This window comes from Mastigoproctus giganteus, chromosome 11 (genome assembly GCF_048544385.1).
Source record: "Mastigoproctus giganteus isolate SK-2022 chromosome 11, ASM4854438v1, whole genome shotgun sequence".
NCBI lineage: Eukaryota > Metazoa > Arthropoda > Arachnida > Uropygi > Thelyphonidae > Mastigoproctus > Mastigoproctus giganteus.
The window spans coordinates 78,066,708-78,086,717 of record NC_143585.1 but is presented as its reverse complement, the minus strand read 5'-3'; the positions used below and the strand labels follow the sequence as shown (position 1 = coordinate 78,086,717).

The following is a 20,010-nucleotide window of genomic DNA, read 5'->3' as shown; positions in this document are numbered from 1 at the left end:
GCAGGAGTAGAAACTGTTCTGCAGGCTCTAGAGGTCATCAGGAGGATGGTGCAATGTGCTTGGTTTAGCTGTCGTTTAACTATGGTGTAGTTGGCTCTATGGCCCCAGGCACCAGCCTCATAGGTGGCTATTGGGAGAAAGATACATTCATAGTAGAACTTTAAGGTTTGCCCCTTCAGACCCCAGTTTTACCTGGTGACCCTCAGGAGCTTGATCTCCTTGATGTGTTCTCTGAGGGGCTAGCTTCGCATCCAGCAGGACTCCAAGTAGGTAGAGTCAAGCTTTATTCGTTGGTCCCGATACTTAATCTGGTGGAACCTCGTTGGGTTTAGGTGTCCTCTGAGGAGCATCTGTCAAGTTTTAGCAGCTGAGAATGAAGTTTGTGGTTTTCACACCACTGAAAGATCTTCTAGAACATTGTTGGCTGCTTCTTCCAATTGTTGTCTCAGATCCCCATGCAGGACCATAGCCAGATAATCGGCATAGGCTATCTTCGTAATATTCAGGTGGTGTTTTGACAGCCAGTGTTTAACCAGGTGCTGAACACCGCATTCCATGGCACCTCCGTAGCCAGGTGGGAAGGAGCAGCAGTGCGTAGCACACGCTTCTTGATTAGACCGGGGTTCGAGCCCGTCACCACCAAATACGGAGGATGCGGAAAGGTCAAGGAATGACCACCGCATTTCCCTGAGCAATATGGCCTTAGTTGCTAATGCTCCTAAAAAAACCAAACCAAACCAAAACCAAACCGCATTCCATGCGAAGGACCCAGAATGGATCCTTGCAAGCAACCCCTAGTCGAAGGTCTGGTAACTTCCTCGGAAGTGTTTTGACCATGAGATGGCAGTCATCCAGTTAGCTGGACACTAGGCGATACATTGGTGCAGACACCCCAGCCTCTCAGAATCTCTCCAGGACACTTTGCCACCAAAGGATGTCAAAAGCTCCTTTGAAATCCACAAAGAGGCCAAGGGCATATTTTCTCTCTGTGTTGCTGGCTATCATCACAGCCTGAATGGCATCTTCTGTGCATTTTCCTTTTGCGAAACTGCATTGTTGTTTGGGGTGGAGGCCCTTTGAATGAGTGTGAGGAATCTTCTGGCTATAATCTTTTCCAGTACTTTATCTATAATGGGTAAAAGGGCAATCAGTCTATGTGAGTCGAGTGGATCCAGTAGCTTTTCAGGGTGTTTAATAATTATCTTGAGAAGGGTCCTTTTCCATTGGGCTGCAAAGACTTCATCCCTAATACAAGCATTCAGCAGGTTTACTATAACCTCTGGTCTCGCAGCCCATATTCTTTTTAAGACTTCAGCTTCAAGAATGTTGAGGCCGGGGAATTTTCCGGATTTGATGTACTAGATGGTAGCCCCGATTTCGTCTTTCGTGATGGGTTCCTCATGCGGTACGCCTGCAAGTGCAAGGTGGCCAAGTCTAGGGTTGGTCTGGAAAGTGTTCTCTTGTGTGGGGGGTGTCTTGATGGAGTATAGCTTCAAGGATGGCTTCTACTGATTCAGCCAAGGGTGTTGGCTCTGTCTGGTTTGGGAGCCTGTTGGAGTAGTATATATCTCCCAGAATAACCTTTATCACAAGTTTGTAGATCAGACCCTATTGGTCTTCATTTCTGGTTTGTTCTACAAGTCTTTCCCATAATTTGCATTTCTCATAGTAGATTGCTAAATAGAACACTCTTCTAGCCTCTTTGTATGCTTCCTGTAGATTTTCTACGTTTCCGGCCGGTCTTCTACCCCTCCCGGCTCATTGAAATTGTCTCCTGGCTGTTCTCATTGCGTTCCTGAGGTTGGTGAGTCTTGTGATCCACCACTATACACAGTGTGCTCTCCCCTTACGTTGTGGCATTGAGGCATTGAAGGCTGATATTGCCGTGCAGTGCAGTGCAGTGCAGTGCAGTAGAAGGAAGTGGCTTGGTCTTGTGCCGGAAGGCTTCCCATTCTTTAAAGATTGTCTGCTGTTGTAAAGTCTTTGATATATTTATGAAAGGCATGCCGGTTTGCTTTCCTGGTGTTGAATCTACTAGCTTTGTATTATCCGCTGTCTGTCACTTGTAGGACTGACTGCGAAGGTGATGGGATTATGATTGCTGGTTGTCTAGGTGTAGCTGCCAATCATATATAGAGTTGTGGAGTTTATCATTAGTGAGTCTCCGTAGTCGACTGGTCAAGAGCGGGATGCACACACTCTTTGAGTAGATAGGGGTTCAAGCCCCTGACTGCTAAATAGCATTAGCATTAGTAGAGGCATATGATGCAAGAAAGCAAGCTTATGCAGCATCAGCCAAAAAAAACCACTCCCATTTCACCCCTCTGTTCGTTCGAAATACCTGTCCAGCTGAGCCTTAAATTTATTTAGGCTATCAACACCCACAACAAGGGATGGAAGTCTGTTCCACCAACCAACTACCTGCTGGCTAAAGGCAAATTTCCACACATCTGTCCTACATCTGTCTTTTCCCAGTTTGAATTTATGCCCTCTCGGGTGATTATTCTGAGCAAGAGGAAGAATCCCATCGGCATTGAGCATGCTCAAACCATTCAAGGCTTTATACACCTCGATCAGATCACCTCGCCGGTGCCTAGTCTCCAGACACTGTAATTTGCAAAACTTAAGCCTTTCTTCATAAGAGCAACCCTTTGTTCCATTCACTACTCTTGTTGCCCTTCTCTGTACTCGTTCCAGCAGCTCTACATCCTTCTTGAAATGAGGCCACCCGACCTGTATACAGTACTCAAGGTGTGGCCTGACCATTGCCTTATACAAGGGAATAATCACCTCCTTATCCCTGCTAGAAAAATTCCTGTATATCATTGACAAGACACCATGAGCTACTCTTGCAGCCCGTCTGCACTGCTCAGAGAACTTCATATCTGCCTGCAAAATTACTCCCAGGTCCTTTTCATTCTCTACCACTGTCAGTGTAGTACTACAGAGGATACGTTGCTCTGGGGTTGCTGTTTCCCATATGTAGTACTTTACATTTGTCAATGTTAAACTTTGTTTGCCACCTCTCAGCCCATCTGCTCAACCTTTCCAGATCCTGTTGCAGCAGCATAGCGTCAATAGTGTCCTTAACAACCCTGCCAACCTTTGTATCGTCTGCAAACTTGGACATTAAGCTTGATATACCATCATCAATATCATTTATAAATACAGAACACAGTAATGGACCCGACACTGAACCCTGAGGGACACCACTAATAACATTAGTCCACGATGAGCAGTGCACATTGATTACCACTCTGTCTTCTCCCCCTCAACCATCCCTTTATCCATAGCAACAATTTGCCTCCAATGCCACACTGCTCCAATTTGTGCACCAATCTTCCATGTGCAACAGTATCAAAAGCCTTTCTAAGATCCAAATATATAATATCAAAGTTATTCCCTGCATCCAGTTCTTTTGTGACTACATCATAATATCCAATCAAATTGTTCAGGCAAGATTTTCCCTTAACAAAACCATGCTGTGTCCGAGCTATAACTGAAGTCTTGTCTAGATGATCCTGCAGTGCTTCTTTAACCAGTGCCTCCATTAATTTTCCTGGAACAGAAGTTAAACTCACAGGTCTATAATTATTTGTATCAGCCTTTGATCCTCCTTTGTGAATTGGGGTCACATTTGCACATCTCCAGTCTGTGGGTACCTCCCCTGAGTCCAAAGAAGCTCTCATAATTATTGCTAAGGGTTTGCTTACTTCTTTTAATATAACTGGGTAGATTCCATCCACCCCAGGTGCCTTTCTTATGTTTATCTTCAACAATTTCTCCTCCACTTTCCTCTCAGTTATTACAAAATCATCTAGCTTACTGCCAGAGTTTACTTCACCTCTGGCATTCCCCTTCCTGAATAACTCCTCATGTGTGAATGTAGATGAAAAATACTTGTTTAGTTTGTTAGCCACCTTAGCAGGATCCTCAGCTGTTGAACCATCAATATCCAGTGGACCAATCTGATTCATCCCTTTCCTTCTAGAGTTTACATAGGTAAAGAACTCTTTTCTGTTTTTCTTTGCATCCTTTGGGAAGGATTTCTCATAATCTGCCTTTGCCTGCCTAATCTCCTTTGTGACTTGGTTACAGACCAGCTTATATCTATCATAGGCTTCCATGTCACCCATTAATTTATATGTATCCCATGCATTTTTCTACTCTGCCATATGTCTCATTAGTTCATCTGACATCCATTTAGGCCTAAACCTTGAACAATATTTCTTAGTTTGTATGTAAAGCCTAGTAGCTTACAAGATAAGTTCTTTGAATGCTTCCCATTTTGAATTTGCTGTTGGTAACATCATCAGTTGATCCCGCTGTATTGAATTTAATTACTGTCTCAGACCATCGTAGCTCCTTTACGAAAGCAAAAACCCGTTCCCTTTACCCCTGATGGTAGTTACCTCTTTGAGTAAATCCCACTTCAGCACACTGTGATCACTGCCACCTAGTGGTTCCTTTATCTGCAGATTCTTAATGAATGAAGAATCACTACTGATAATCAGATCAAGAGTATTACTCCCTCTAGTTGCCTTCTGAACATGCTGATTTGAAAACGATCATCCAATAAATCCACAAAAGCCTTGCTAGTGTGTGAGTGACCAACCCACAAATTCCAGTCAATATCTGGGAAATTAAAATTCCCCTTTATAAGCCTCTCTGATTTACTGCTCCACTCTATTTCCCTGTACAGTTTCTTATTATACTCATCAGAGTCATTAGGCCTATAGCACACTCCTACTCTCAATTTTGATGTCCCAGTGCTTATGTCACACGAAACTGACTCGACACTGCACTGTCCAGCGATATCGACTGGCTTCACTTCCTTGAATTTTATGTGTTTCTTAACTAATAGCATAACCCCTGCTCCCTTTCTATCCTGTCTATCCTTTCTGTACACATTGTACTTCCCAAATTCCAGTTCTGCATTCCTTATATCTGTGTGATCCCACGTCTCTGATATCCCAACAATATCTGCCTTTGATGTTTTGAGAAATGCCTCAAATTCATCAAATTTATTTACCAAACTCCTAGCATTGGTGTACACGCAAGTATACATGCACCTGTTCCTGTTCTTAACTACTCTAACACAACCCATGTGTTTACTTGTACCGCAATGACTCCAGCAGTCTATGAAATACCCTGCATCTTGTTTTCCAGGCTGCTGCTCATTCCAATAGAAGGAGTGTAAGTATCACTTTCACCTCTGCTAGTGGCTACTCTGTTAATCTATTAGTCCTTGTATCCTCCCCCCAAGCTAGCAGTTTTCCGACCCACTTGACACTGCCTAGATAGCATCAGCAAATATTCTTGCACCCTTTCTATTTAAGTGTATCCCGTCCCTGTAGAAGCAGTCTCTCCTGTTAACAAGTACACATTAGCTTAAAAAAAATTCTACCCCTTGAGCCTCACACAATCTTTCCAGGGCTGAATTGATCGACAATGCTCTCATCACATACTCTCTCCTATCGTGTCTGGGCAGAATTGCAGACACTTTCAAATTCAACCCTAATTCACGGCTTTTTTTCAACAGTGACCTGTACTTGTTCAAGTAATTCCACCGGTCTCCTACTCTTAATATCATCAGTGCCAACGTGTACAACAATATCACGTTTTGTGCCCTTAAAAGATGATATCCGCTCTACAACGTCATCAACCTTTGGCCTTGGCAGACATACCCTGGTTCCACCTATCCTTTTTGCATACCGTGTTCCCCATTTCCCTGACAATAGAGTCACCAACAACTACTAGTTCCTGTGGAACCAGCGCATTCTGCCTTTGGGGTTGCCACTGTGTTGCGTGATGATCAAGTGCAAGCTCTGGTGTTGATGTGGGCAGCTGAGAGCTTTATGGGCCCCCTCAATTTAGATCCTTCGAGGGCATCCACCCTGTCCTTCAAGCTCTCATATAGGCCCATAACAACGCTGAATTGTCGCCTGATTTCCTCACACTCCTAACATCGCACACATACAAAGACATTCCCTTTGGCAATATCATGTCCCTTACCTGATTGATCCACAAACATCAAGCAAGCAGTGCATTTTAAAAGACTGTGATTCAGAGGGCAACTGCCCCCCCCCACCTCAGTTCTCCCCTGAGCCACAGCACTCCCATTAACTTGAGCCTTTTGCTTTTCTGCTCTGGTCTGAGTCATGATTTAAATTCAATTTCAATAAAATTTCAATTTCAGTACAAAATTATAACCCTAAACTTGTATCCCAACACAGTTATAAATCTATATATATTTTTTCAGTATCGAGTATTATCTTTGAATTTCGTTATATAACTTCCGTATCAAGTTATGTATTAATTAATAATGTTACGTTTGTAAAATCTAAGTCGTTATACATATTTAGTTAAAAAGTACAATTGACAATGAAGCTTAACAAGATTAATAAATTTTACTGATTAATTGACAATATTATATTATATACTGTACTGCACTAAGCTTACGCTATCTAGTTTGGGATATAAGGTTGTATCGTATAACAATGGCGGCAAGTTACGAACAGTAAATCTTCAGACACCTAAGTATTAATTAACTTCCAAATCTCACTGTCTCAATTCAGAATAAACCAAGTATCTCGACAAGGTCTATAAGCTACTTATAGAAAATAATTTAATATAATAATTAGTCAATAATTGTCTCAATTCAGAATAAACCAAGTATCTTGACTAGGTTTATAAGCTACTTATAGAAAATAATTTAATATAGCAATTAGTCAATAAAGCAGCTAAATATAGCTAAAAACAAACTGTTCGCCGGAGCTGCAAAACTTGAAAAACATGTGGTTTGGATACCCTTACCGATACTAAGTAATAACCTACAAAATCTCTAAGTTAAAATTTAAACTAAGTATCGTAACTAAGAATATAAAGCTACTCTAGAAAATAAGGTATTATGCCAATTTAAGTTAATAAAACAGAAAAAACTTCTCTATTTTCTGGAGCCATAAAAACTTCACCTGCACAAGGCTACTCTCGTTCCCAGTTTGAAATTGCAAAGTTGAAAATGCAAAGCCCACATTGAAGGCCCAATAGCAACTTATGAACAGTGGCACGTTTGTTTTATGGAATATTACTACTGAGTACGTTTCATAGATTCTTTGTTAAAGCTTTGGCAAAGCTAATAAATATAAGTTTACAAAAAGCATACAGTTCAGTTGAATTTGGAAAGGAGAAAACCAAATAAATAAGCATAAAAAAAAGAGATAAAACATGAACTGAAAAATAATTTTGATGATACATCTGTCTACAAATAATTTGTGATGATACATTTGTCTACAAATAATTTGTGATGATACCTCTGTCTACAAGTGCCAAGTCAGAATTCATACACATTGTCCTAAGAATTGAGATATAGGAAAATGAGGAAGTTCTCGATTTACACCGTAGTTGCATTTCCGAAAACTGTTGCTAAGGATGAACAACAGGGTCATTGTATCTCCATATGTATTGACTTGCATATGACATGTATTACATGAAATATATGTTCCAAAGGCAAATATTTATTTATTTATGTTATAAAAAGCACAAATGTTCCTTATGATCACATTTATCACTTTTAGTATTAGTATTAGTAGAGGCATATGATGCAAGAAAGCAAGCTTATACAGCATCAGCCAAAAAAAAAAAAAAAAAAAAATCTTTCCATTTCACCCATCCATTCACTACAAATGTTTGTCTAGTTCTGCCTTGAATTTATTTAAGCTGTCAACTTCTACGACAGATGGAAGTTTGTTCCAGCAATCAACCACCTGCTGGCTAAAGGCAAACTTCCGCACATCTATTCTACAACTGTCTTTCCTCAATTTGAATTTATGTCCCCTGAGGCGATTAATCTGGGCAAGAGGAAGAATCCCATCAGCATTGAGCATGCTCAAACCATTCAAGGCCTTATACAATTCAGTGAGATTACCTCGCAGGTGCCTAGTCTCCAGACACTGTAATTTGCAAAACTTAAGCCTTTCTTCATAAGAGCAACCCTTTGTTCCCTTCACCAGTCTTTTGCCCTTCTCTGTATTCTTTCCAGCAGCTCTACATCCTTCCTAAAATGAGGCCTCCAGACCTGTATACAGTATTCAAGGTGTTGCCTGACCATTGCCTTATACAAAGGTATAATCACCTCCTTTTCCTTGCTAGAAAAATTCCTGTATATCATTGACAAGACTCTGAGCTACTCTTGTAGACCATCTGCACTGCTCAGTAAACTTCATATCTGACTACACAATTACCCCCAGGTCCTTTTCATTCTCTACTACTCTCAGTGTAGAACCACACAGTTGATACGTTACTCTGAGGCTACTATTACCCATATGCAGTATTTTACATTTGTCAATGTTAAACTTTAGTTGCCGCCTCTCAGCCCATCTGCTCAGCTTTCCTAGACCGTGTTGCAGTAGTACTGTCATTAGTGTCATTAACCCTGCCAACCTTCGTATCGTCTGCAAACTTAGATATTAAGCCTGATATACCATTATCAATATCATTAATAAATACAGAAAACAACAGTGGACCCAACACTGAACCCTGGGGCTCCACTAATAACATTAGTCCACGAAGAGCAGTGTTCATTGATTACCATTCTGTCTTCTCCCACTCAACCATCCCTTTATCCATAGCAGCAATTTACCTCCAATGGCACACAGCTCCAAGAAAATTTATATTAATTTCATTAATAATAGTAAGAAATGTATTAAAACATCTGAAGATATTTTTTTATTATTCTTGAAAATAATTTAAATGACTGAAAGTAATGTTAAGGTTCCAATTAAATTTATAACAAATTTTGAGCATTTCTCAATAAATAGATGAAGCAACCAGATTTAACAACAGTATAATCTGATGTGAGTTATCATGGACCATGATGTGCAGTGTTAAACAAGTAGTGGTGAATTAACAAAGCGGTGAACAATAGAGTGACAAACACTGAGGACTGAACTCTGAGAAAGTTGACATAAATGACCAAGCTAACAAAAAAATACTTAAGACAGCCAGATTAGAGGCAAGAGCAAAATTAACTATTAGGTTTTGTTAAGCTTGATAACCAAATCAAAAAAATCATTGTAAACCAAAAACCTTCTATGCATTTTGAGCTAGTCAAGATTATTGAGCAAAATTGATGGCATAAGACAAAATAGAAAAAGAGAGATGCTAGTCATCATTATAGGAAATGAAATTAAGAGTTATCACATAAAAAGGAGGAAAAATAAGTTTTGAAAAAAATCAAGGCAGAGAGACCTTGGGGCAAAGGAAATGAAGAAACTCAACTTAACAGAAAAATAGTGCATAGCAAAAGACTAGTAACCAGTCAGTTGAGTAAAAGTGGGGGAAGCTGTTGAACAGGACCATAAATTTAAAATACAGTCAAACTTCCCTATAACGAATTTGATAAATCCGGCGAAAAATTTCGTTATAGAGAAATTTCGTTATACAGAGAATATATTTTTTATTAGAAATTGTTATCTAATTAGAAAATGAAAATGAATCTACATTTATTTTTAATGTATTTTATTTCAAAAACATACTTATTTAGATTACGTTTACACAATTTTCGCCGGTAAATATCACAATTTAAAAAATCTGCAATTTTCGTTTGCACAGTACAATTAAAAAATTGTCTGATTCTCAAAGAAAACCTCAAATTTGTTCAGATCATTGAAAACATTATCAGGAACATTTTCACAAAACTGTAGACCCATACGAACCTTTTTAAAAGCTTTAATCATTTCTTCGGGAGTTGGCTTTTCTACGGGTTGTTCTGATGCGTCTCTTCAGCGTCATTGTTAATTTCTTTGTGATCATGGTCGCATCTCACACTGTTCAGCAGTATTTCATCTTCATTTGGATGTTCTGCTGTGAGCTACATAAACATAACTATCCATTGTTATTTCATTTTCGATGTTTCCAGATGATTCTAATAATGTCCAAAAGTTTTTCAGTTGTGAAAGGGGCAGTTCATCTTGTTCGTCCAGTCGTTGTTCGGCTTCTGTATTCAATGCAAATCCCGCTTTCAAAAAACAATTTTGAATAGTGTATTCAGTGACATCGTTTGTCCAAACTTTTGCCAGTTCAGAGATGCAATCTCTAAGGTTAATTGTAACCTCCAAGTTTCTATTTTCTGATAACGCATTGACAATCTTCATTATTATTCTCTTTCAATAATGAAATTTAAAATTTTTAATAATGCCTTGGTCCATTGGCTGGAGTTTTGACTTTGCGTTTAGTGGTAAAAACAACTTCACAATTTTAAGTTTGGCAGAAATATTGGCAGGATGTGCCGGACAGTTGTCAGTTACCAACACTATTTTCCTTTTTTCTTTTCTTATACGCTTGTCTAGTTTTAATATCCATTCTTCAAAAATATCACTTGTCATCCATGCTTTTTTATTAAAGGTGTAGTCAACTTCCAAAGATTTTGTGCCTCTAAAAAACATCTTGGGTTTTTTGATATTCCGACAACTAAAAGTCTTAATTTTTCAATTCCTGTCATATTTGCTCCAACTAGCACAGTGATTCTTTCTTTGCTTTCCACCAAAACATTTATCATCCTTAAAAGCAAGTGTTCTATTCAGTAAACATTTAAAGAATAAATCCATTTCGTCAGCATTAGAAACATCCTTACGCTCATATTCTTCCAAAATCTTCTTTTAGGTATTGTTCCTCCAACTGTTGCAATCTTCTTCGCTTACATTAACACTTTCTCCACAAATAACCTTTTCCACAATTCTGTGGCGCTTCTTAAATTTATCTAGCCACCGAGTGCTTGCATTAAATTCTGTATGTCCAAGGGACTGTGCAAATTTCAGGGCTTGTTGCTTAATTATTAGGCCCGATATTGGGATATTCTTTTCACATATCATTTGCACCCATTTTAGAACAGCTTTATCAACATCTTCGTATATACACAACGTAATTCACTTCTTGTCTGCTCCTCCTTCAGTTGCATTTAAAATTGATTCTCGATTTTTTTAAAAATCTTAGATAAACTGCTTGCAGATGTGCCACATTTCTCCACAACATCTTTTTTCTTAAAACCCTGGTCAATATCATAACATTCTTTGCTTTATCATTAATACTTAAACACTTTCTCTTCGACATTGTTTTCGCAATTGTAAAAATTACTGGACTGCAGCTCTTGCCGATACACACCGCAGACTTCGCTGCACTGGCCATATAGTGAATTGTTAATACAGGTACCGCCTACTCAATGACATTCGCTTGCCAATTCAACAGTATCACTCCCTTTGAAGAAATATACGACTTTGTGAATTTCTTTTATTCCACTTTCATTCATATATACACGAAAGAAAATTTATGATTAATGTATGCTGTATGTTACTTTTCAGAAAAAAAAAAAAAAAACAAGAGCATATAGCTATAGCGTATGTGATTGATGATGAACGAAAAAAAAAAAATTCATGAAAACCATCTACTGGGGGTCCTGTTATAATGATTGACATGAAGGCCACGTGGTAGAGTTGAGGTGAGAAGCGAATGTCACTCAGTAGGCGTTACTAAAAACCGACTATGGTAGCATTCTATGTATTGCCACCGCAGCACGCTAAAGGTTTACCGCAGTGAATTTCGCTTTCCCCTGAGCCAACATCAATTTACAAATCTACTCTATTTATTGTAAAATTTACGACCACTTTTAAGAAAACCCATTTGTTTTAATAACTAACAAAAACGAAACAAAGACTCTCCTATTGGCGTCATCGGCCACAAGTGTTCACTAAAAGGATGATTATTTAATTCCAGATGCTAATGCGAAATTTCGGAGGGAAGGAGGCAGTATATTTGAGCGGCTGTTTAGCAGTAAATGCTTGAAAATCTTCAAAAATGCTTTTACTAATTTTTTTAAAAATTCGTTATAGAGAGACTAACACTTCTTTATATGGGGTTAATTTTACATGTAATTTCGTTTCAAGGTGCAATGTTTTGCGAAAAAATTCGTTAAATAGAAGTACGACAATACGAAATTTTTAGAAATCTGACAATACGAAATTTTTAGAAATCTGACAATATGAAATTTTTAGAAATCTTCAAGTACCGTGTTAATAGACTAGAAAAGAATAGCGAAAGCTTAAAAAGCGGTACTCACCTTGAAATTAATCTGCGATGGTTTACTTAAGTAGCGTGGTTAATGTTTAAGTTGAATTGTTAAATTGAAAAATTAAAAGGGAGGGAAGTAGGTTAAGATTTTGTTATTCTTTTCTAGTCTTAAATAGAAGTTTATAATAGAGAAGTTCCACTGTATATGATTAGGATAACTGTATTAGATAGGAGATAACAGTGTTTTAATTAGCAGATGTCTTAAAAAAGACAATGAAGATTATCTTTATTTTGCCAAGCCAATACTCTGAATGAGAGAAATTGAATTATGGAACAAAAAAGAATTCCATAGTGAATAGATTGAGATCTAAGGGAAAATATGCAACTGGCTTGGCCTTTGAATAGAATATCAAAGGTCCTGATTAGCTATTTGTCATAAAATGATCAAGTGTATCCATTGCTTGCCATATGTAATGGAATAATACAGGAGAAATTCTTCCCACTCCAATGGAACACATACATCATGTAGCTGATTCCTAAAAACCACATGCTAACTGAACTACAACACTTGATACTAGTTTCCAAGTCCTCTAACTTCCCAAAACCCTTGAGAAAGTATTATTACCAAAGTTTACTGTACACCTGTTTTCATCTAATATGCCACAAATTCCTTTGCACCTTAAACAGATTACAATAACTATTTTTTTTCCAAACCACTAATAGGAGAACAAGACTTCAAAGACAGTGATGAGAAGGCAGTAGTGTACCTTGATATTCAACAAATGTGAAGGTGCTGCTAAATCTAATTGAAAACTATAATATTAAAGGAAATGCTCTACGCCTCCTGTCTGGAAGAAAATTATAGTATAAAGGGCTTTTTTTTTTTTTTTTATTTGATTTTTAGGCGCATTAGCAACTAAGGCCATATTGCTCCAGGGATATGCGGTGGTCATTCTCTGACCTTTCCGCATCCTCCATATTTGGTGGGCACGGGCTCGAACCCCGGTCTAATCAAGAGTATAAAGGGCAAAAAGTATTCAATATCATTTGATATCATGGTGACACAAGGGGAGGGATACTCTCTGGTATGCACTGAGTGGACAGAAATCATGGGATACCTACCTAGTGATGGGTAGGCCCACCTTTTGCCCGGATAAGGGCAGTCACATGGCGAGGCATTGAATCCACTAGTTCACTAAACTGTTCCACAGGTATTTCCATCCATGCTTGCTGCACCACTGTCCATAATTCCATCGCATGACCATGAAAGGATGCAGGTGGCCAGCAAGGATGGACACGTAACCTGGACCATTCAGAAATGTGTCTGGACATACCAGATGTCTCAGCGTGTGCAGTTGAACAGTTACCATCCACCTGCCTGAACAATTCCTTGTTGACATGACGGGTGCATAGCTTCATGCAGTTTCCACTAGATATACACCCTCCTGTCTGTTCAAAATAACTGGAAACAGGACTCATCGGATCAGGAGACCCATCTCCAATCATTCAAGGTCCAGTGCCGATGTTCTTTCGCCCCCTTGTGTTGTTAGCAATGGTACTCTGGTGGGTTGGCAGCTCCCATAATCTATTGCGGCTAGTGATTGCCTGAGTCTTGGTGGAGATGTTTCTGGCATCTCCCTTGTTGAAATCGGCAGTGATTTGTACCACTGTCACCCTCCGGTTGGCTGAAACAATGTGAGACAGACATCAATGGCCACTTTCATCCACCACCTTTCTCCACCCACAGCGATGTCCACAACAAGATGTTATTCCAGAAATGGTGTATTCCCAATACACTCTTGATACTGTTGAACGGGGATAGTGCAATTTCTGTACCACCTCCGCAATAGTGACCCATGTGTTAGGCACCTGCTATTGTCGCTCTTCCAAAGTCAGTTAACTCACGATGTTTATACTTACTGACATCGAATTAACGTGTACCTATATACCTGCCATGTAGTGGATTTGCCCACTAGCAAGAGGGGTGACAGTGTCGTGTTGCCCATGAACCAGATAACCGGCGTATTCTGTCCTTTTGGTGTACTATTCACAGCAATGATCCATCCATTCACTGTAAACAATAATGATACTGTCTCCTACACTGGTGGTATAAAGCTTATTAGAACCTTACAGCACAGGAACGATCCAATTTAAAATCACAAATGATTCAATAAAGCATGAGCTTTGGCAATTTGCTAGCCATAATTCTGAGTAAATAGTGTGTCACTTTTAATAATACTCAAGTAAGTCTGTATAATTAATAAGTTAGACAGCGTTACAGCCAATCTTAAACTAGTGATTAACACACAATAGATATTTTGCTGGGTGGTTTATCACACCAGGCACCACTGCTACATAGTTAATACAGATTACTATAGCATTACAGATTTCTATATTTGGGTGCATTATGGCCTTGCCGCCCTTGCGCCGTAAAGCCCATAAACAAACAAACATTTCTATATTTGATGTTACAATATAGTTTCCACCTCGTATTGTGTTTATTAGGTAGCTATATTGTTGTTTTGTACTAAATTCATATTCTATTTTTTGCCACATTCCCAGATAGTCACTCAAAAATTCTAATGGAGTGGTTTAGATTTCTTAAAACATTGTTTCTGTATATATATTGCTACAGGAAATTGGTGAAATAATGAGCACTTAAGCCTGTGTCAAGTGTAATCTGCCTTTGATTTCTTAATGAATTGCAGATTATTGTTAGACATTTCATAGTGCTTCCTGTACCACTTCTTCGGTGAACTCTTGTAATGCTGTCCTTTATGACACCACCTTTGATATATTTTTATATATATGCCACTAAAAGAATATTTAAGATCTATATTCTTGCAGTTATATTTAGGCAGTTATATTGTTGTATTGTATTAAGTCATATTTGTTTTTTAGCATATTCCTAGATAGTCTCCCAAAAATTCTAATGGGGTAGATTAGATTTCTTAAAACACTTTTGCAATATAAACAGTTTTTGTTTCAGGTGGACTGCTGCCTATAGAGATGCACTGGCATTCCGAAGTAGCCATTACTTCATAAGTTACCTCTCAGAAGCTACTGCTCTTGCCATGGGATTGTCTTCTCTTTCTTCTTCTTGGTATGTGTGAATTATTATAGGTTAGTATGTTATCATCTTTTAAGTTTTGCACTGTAGTAATGGAGCACTGGAAAAATAAGAAAGAATGAATGCTCATGTGTCAGTGTTTTATTATGCATATGTTCAGTGATGTTCAGTAAAAATGTATTACTTCCATGAGCTGGTGAGTACATGTTGGTTCTCATTAGTTATCAGAATTATTAATAACTAAAATTATCATTAATACCTAACACACTCTTGCAGGGCATTTTTGTAAAAAAAAATATGTTGATACTGTTCTTGTAGTAGTAGTAGTACAAGAACAGTAACAATATTCATGAAAGGTATAATTTTTATAGTCAGCCAGGAAAATGGTCAGTAGATAAGAAATAAATTTTATAGTATAAACCAGAGCTGTGATGCTCAATACATTGTACGTTGATTTCAATATTTGTAAAAGAATAAGAGATTACCTCAATATGATATGTAGAACACTTCTGTATGATACTCTCCAGAAATTAAAACAAATATAACATTACAGTAAAAAATAAATTGAAAACAATTAAAAAATTGAAAATATTACATTATAGAAAATTCCTATGATCATGACATACGGTCGAAAAGCGTTGTCAGCTTCGGGAAGGAAAATCGTTTTGAAAAATTTACATTAAATTCTTTTAATTATTTTTTACTTAATTGGGTTCAATTGATTTTTTAATTGTTTTCAATTTACTATTATTATTTTTTTTTTACTGTAATGTTATATTCATTTTAATTTCTGGAGAGTATTATACGGAAGTGTTCTACGTATCATATTAAGGTAATCTTCTCTTATTCTTTTACAAATAAGAAATAAATAAATCATGCCATCACACCTCTTTTGGTAGTGGTGTTCAGGGAGGTTGAAAATGGTCACCCTAGCACTACAAGAATATTTTGAATGTAATAATGAGCAATCTCATCCTGTTTAACCTTGAATAAGAAACTTACTTAGATTTGGAAAGTTAACTTATTCTTTGCATTAAAAGTGTAGCATTTCAGAATTTAAATTGATTATGCATAACAATCATGGTTTTTTTTATTTCAATGTTTCTTGTTCCTCCAGTTCCTTTTTTTCTGTAATGGCCTTTTGCTCCCAATGATTTCCAAGTTCTAGAGCAGCTGGGCCACAGTTGACCCATAAAAACACATGTGATAAAGTACCTGGAAATCTGATGTTTCAACTTTTAAGGAAATGTGACATCACAGATAATCTTCTAAGGGGAATAAAAAATTTGTATAATGTTGGCAAATCTGCAAGGCGGGGAGATTGAAGAAATGATTTAGGGTTAATCTTGAAATGGGGCAGGCAATTATTGCCACTTTTTATAATTATCATGGACCATTTCATAAAAGAAAGTAAATTACTGAATTAAGTCTGGGTAATTTAAAATTTTGGATCATTATTATATGTGGATGATACAATTCTATTAAATAGCACTTACAAGATCTTCAGAAATCTCTGGATAAATTAAATATCCAAAGGTTATAGAGAATTTGGCATGAAAATTAGTTATACAAAATCAAAAGTTATGAAATTTGTGAGAAATTGTTATAGCATTAGCAAAGGCACATGATGCAAGAAAGAAGCTTATATAGCATCAGCCAAAAAAAAAAAAAAACCCTTGTTTCACCCATCCACTCACTCCAAATGTTTGTCTACTTCTGCCTTGAATCTATTTAAGCTATCAACTTCTACAACGACAGATCGAAGTTTGTTCCAACAATCAACCATCCGCTGGCTAAAGGCAAACTTTCGCACATCCATCCTACAACTGTCCTTCCTCAATTTGAATTTATACCTTCCCAGCCGATTACTCTGAGCAAGAGGAAGAATCCCATCAGCATTGAGCGTGTTCAAACCAAGGCTTTATACACCTCAATCAGATCACCCCGAAGGCGCCTAGTCTCCAGACATGGCAATTTGCAAAACTTAAGCCTTTCTTCTTAAGATCAACCCTTTGTTCCATTCACTAATCTTGTTGCCCTTCTCTGTACTCGTTCCAGCAGCTCTACATCCTTCTTAAAATAAGGCCTCCAGACCTGTATACAGTACACTAAGTGTACTGTATACGTAAAGGCCTCCGTAGCCGAGTGGGCAGGAGCGGGAGTGCAGTAGCACACGCTCTTTGAGTAAACCGGGGTTCAAGCCCCTGACTGCTGAATACGGTCTATCTGCCAACCCGCACTGGACCAGCGTGGCAGATTACGGTCCATTTCCCTCAACATGAATTGTTGAGGAGGCTTCCATCCTGCAGTGGGTTGATAATGGCTGCACTTTACTTTTACTTTACTTATTACGTAATAAAATATTGCTAATGTTTTGCTTCTGTAGTAAGCAAACTTGTTTTTTGTTTGATTTTCTATCCAAACAGATGACAGCCGTTCCATCTCTTCCAATTCTTTGTGTCTTAATCTAATGGATTTTAATTACACTTTGAGTTGTTCCTACTACGAAAGTTGTTTTTATTTTCTCTGCATTCTTTGTAATTCTCGGCGTTGTCTCATTTAGGTCTGTAGCACGTGCAATATCACATGGTCTTTCATTTCGCTCAAAGCGTTTCACAATTTCATATTTTTTCTCTGTCGACAGAGGCGGACTGGCCATAAGCCTTGTCGGGGAAACCCCGGTTGGCCGGAGTGATTTTGGCCTTAAACCATAGTATGAGGCCACTATAAATTTTCCCGGGTAAGAATTTTTGACCCAGTCCGCCTCTCTTTATCGATATTGCTTTTCTTTTTCTCTCTGAATCTGCAGTGTCTTCACCTGGACGCTTCCTTTTCACACCTTTTAAGTATTTTACTCATTTTTAGGGAATAAAGCACAATTACAAAACGAGGAGGCACGCTTGATACACATAAACAAAGCTGTGCGTGTGTAGCAACTGAATAAAAAACACCGTAAAGGCAGAGATACACTATTAACATCTCACTATTAACACCTCACATTTTACTAAAGCACATTTCTGGGGATTACTACCATAAAACAATAAAAACAATTTCCAGTTGCGTTTCTGCTAGTGGAATCTGTTATAAACTGGTAGTAAACTCGATCTAATTGCATTTGCGATTATACCAATAGCTGGAATTGTGTTGGTTTTTACGTTATTATGCTGAAATGTGTTCCCCCTTCACTGATATAAAAAACATAAATACATTTTCAGAGTCTTCTCTTCATTCCTATTGTGTTGCGTTTCGGTTGGGGTGATTCTGCCATTTCTTGTAAAAATTGTTCAGCTGCCATTTCTTGTAAACACAAAGGCGAATCGTGCATAAGCGAATTCAGTTCGTGTTATATAAGATATCATTCCCCTATTTATAAATCGTGTATGATCGAATTCGTGTAGTGTAAACACGTGTTATGCGAGGACTGACTGTATTGAGGATGTGTATCCAAATTCTCCATGGTTTGTTGGTTGGCTGAAACCCACAAAAGAAGGCAGTATTATTTTCAGAAACATTTCATTAAAGGAGGTCCAAACTGCAAAGCTTAAAGAGGGAGGTTGGGGGGGAGAGATTAGGCGATGCCTCAAGTGTATTTGTCAGGTTTCCCACTCTCTTGCTAGTCATCCCCTAGAGGATTTAAGTTACAGAACAATTGAGTAGACCTCTGAAGGTTCGATAGAAATCCAAACATCACTCACTTCCCAAATTTTAAACAAGGGCATATTTCCTAATATGGAAACTATATTCCCTACCATAAAAATTTGTTGGATAACAATCAGAAAAAAGAAAGTAATGATATTTTCAAAAATATTCCACATTAATGAATTTTTAAACAAGAACATGTCAAGGCTATATCCTTTGCTCCTCCGAAAGGTTCTTGGGAAAGTAAGAATATTTTCAAAAATATTCCATTAAAGGAGTTCATTCACTTCTATAATTTCTAAACAAAGGCATGCATATGGAGATGTATCTCCCATCCCAAAAGGCATAACAATATAATTTTTGTTTTTCGGGTTAAATAGTGATTTTCAGCTTAACTTTTCTTTCTGCTGTCTTTCTTTCCATTGCCTCTCTTTTCGCTTTTCTTTTTTTCTCTTCCCAACACTTTAAAAGTATTGAAAGAAACCTTGCTTTTGATTTAATTAGACACACTCACAGACATATTACTCATGTTTAAATTTCTGTCAGCCCTTCAGAGGTCTATTCATGCCAACCGTAAGTTTGAATTCATACGGGTTTGAATCCAGCCTCGGACTTGGATCAGAGTAAATGCAAAAACTTTGGGAGGTGCATTATGGCCACAGAAGCCAATGCACCAACAACTAAAAAAAAAGAAAAGAAAAAGGTCTATTCATTTGTTCTGTAACTTAAGTCCTCTAGGGAATGACTAGCCAATGAGCGAGAAACCTGACAAATACACTCGAGGCATCACCTAATCTCTCCCCACCCCCTTTGTATGCTTTGCTGTTTGGACCTGATGGATTTCATGCAGGAACTGTTTGTTATTTAAAGTCAGTTCATCTTTCCTGTTTACAGTTGATATTTGTAAATAGTTAAGATGAACCTTGTTTTCTGAGGGTTCATCCCAGCCATCAAATCAGGCTTGTTATTCATAAATTATAAAGATTGCCTACTTTTTAGACTTCCATTTATTTAGCATAAGACAGTTTCTGAAAACACCATTAAACCATCTTTGTCATATGAGGCATGATCAAAAAGTTGGGGAACTTTGGGACACAGTAATGAGTTGCAACTTGTTGCAGTGTTTGTTTTTTGATTCATTTAGACATGGTAATACACAAATCACCCATTTATCTACAGCTAGTCTGAATTAGTGTATGTTGAATAGAAGCTGTTTTATATGTTGCATCAAATTAAGG

General features: G+C 37.8%; 1 protein-coding gene across 1 annotated transcript in view; it reads left to right on the top strand.

Moving 5' to 3' along the window:
* The window catches only part of por (Protein-serine O-palmitoleoyltransferase por), a 136,266-nt gene that overhangs the window by 37,076 nt on the left and 79,180 nt on the right, over positions 1-20,010 (top strand). The window contains exon 6 of the mRNA XM_090384482.1: positions 15,053-15,166. Coding sequence (XP_090240608.1) covers positions 15,053-15,166 — 114 coding nt within the window. The remainder of the gene's footprint in view (positions 1-15,052; positions 15,167-20,010) is intronic.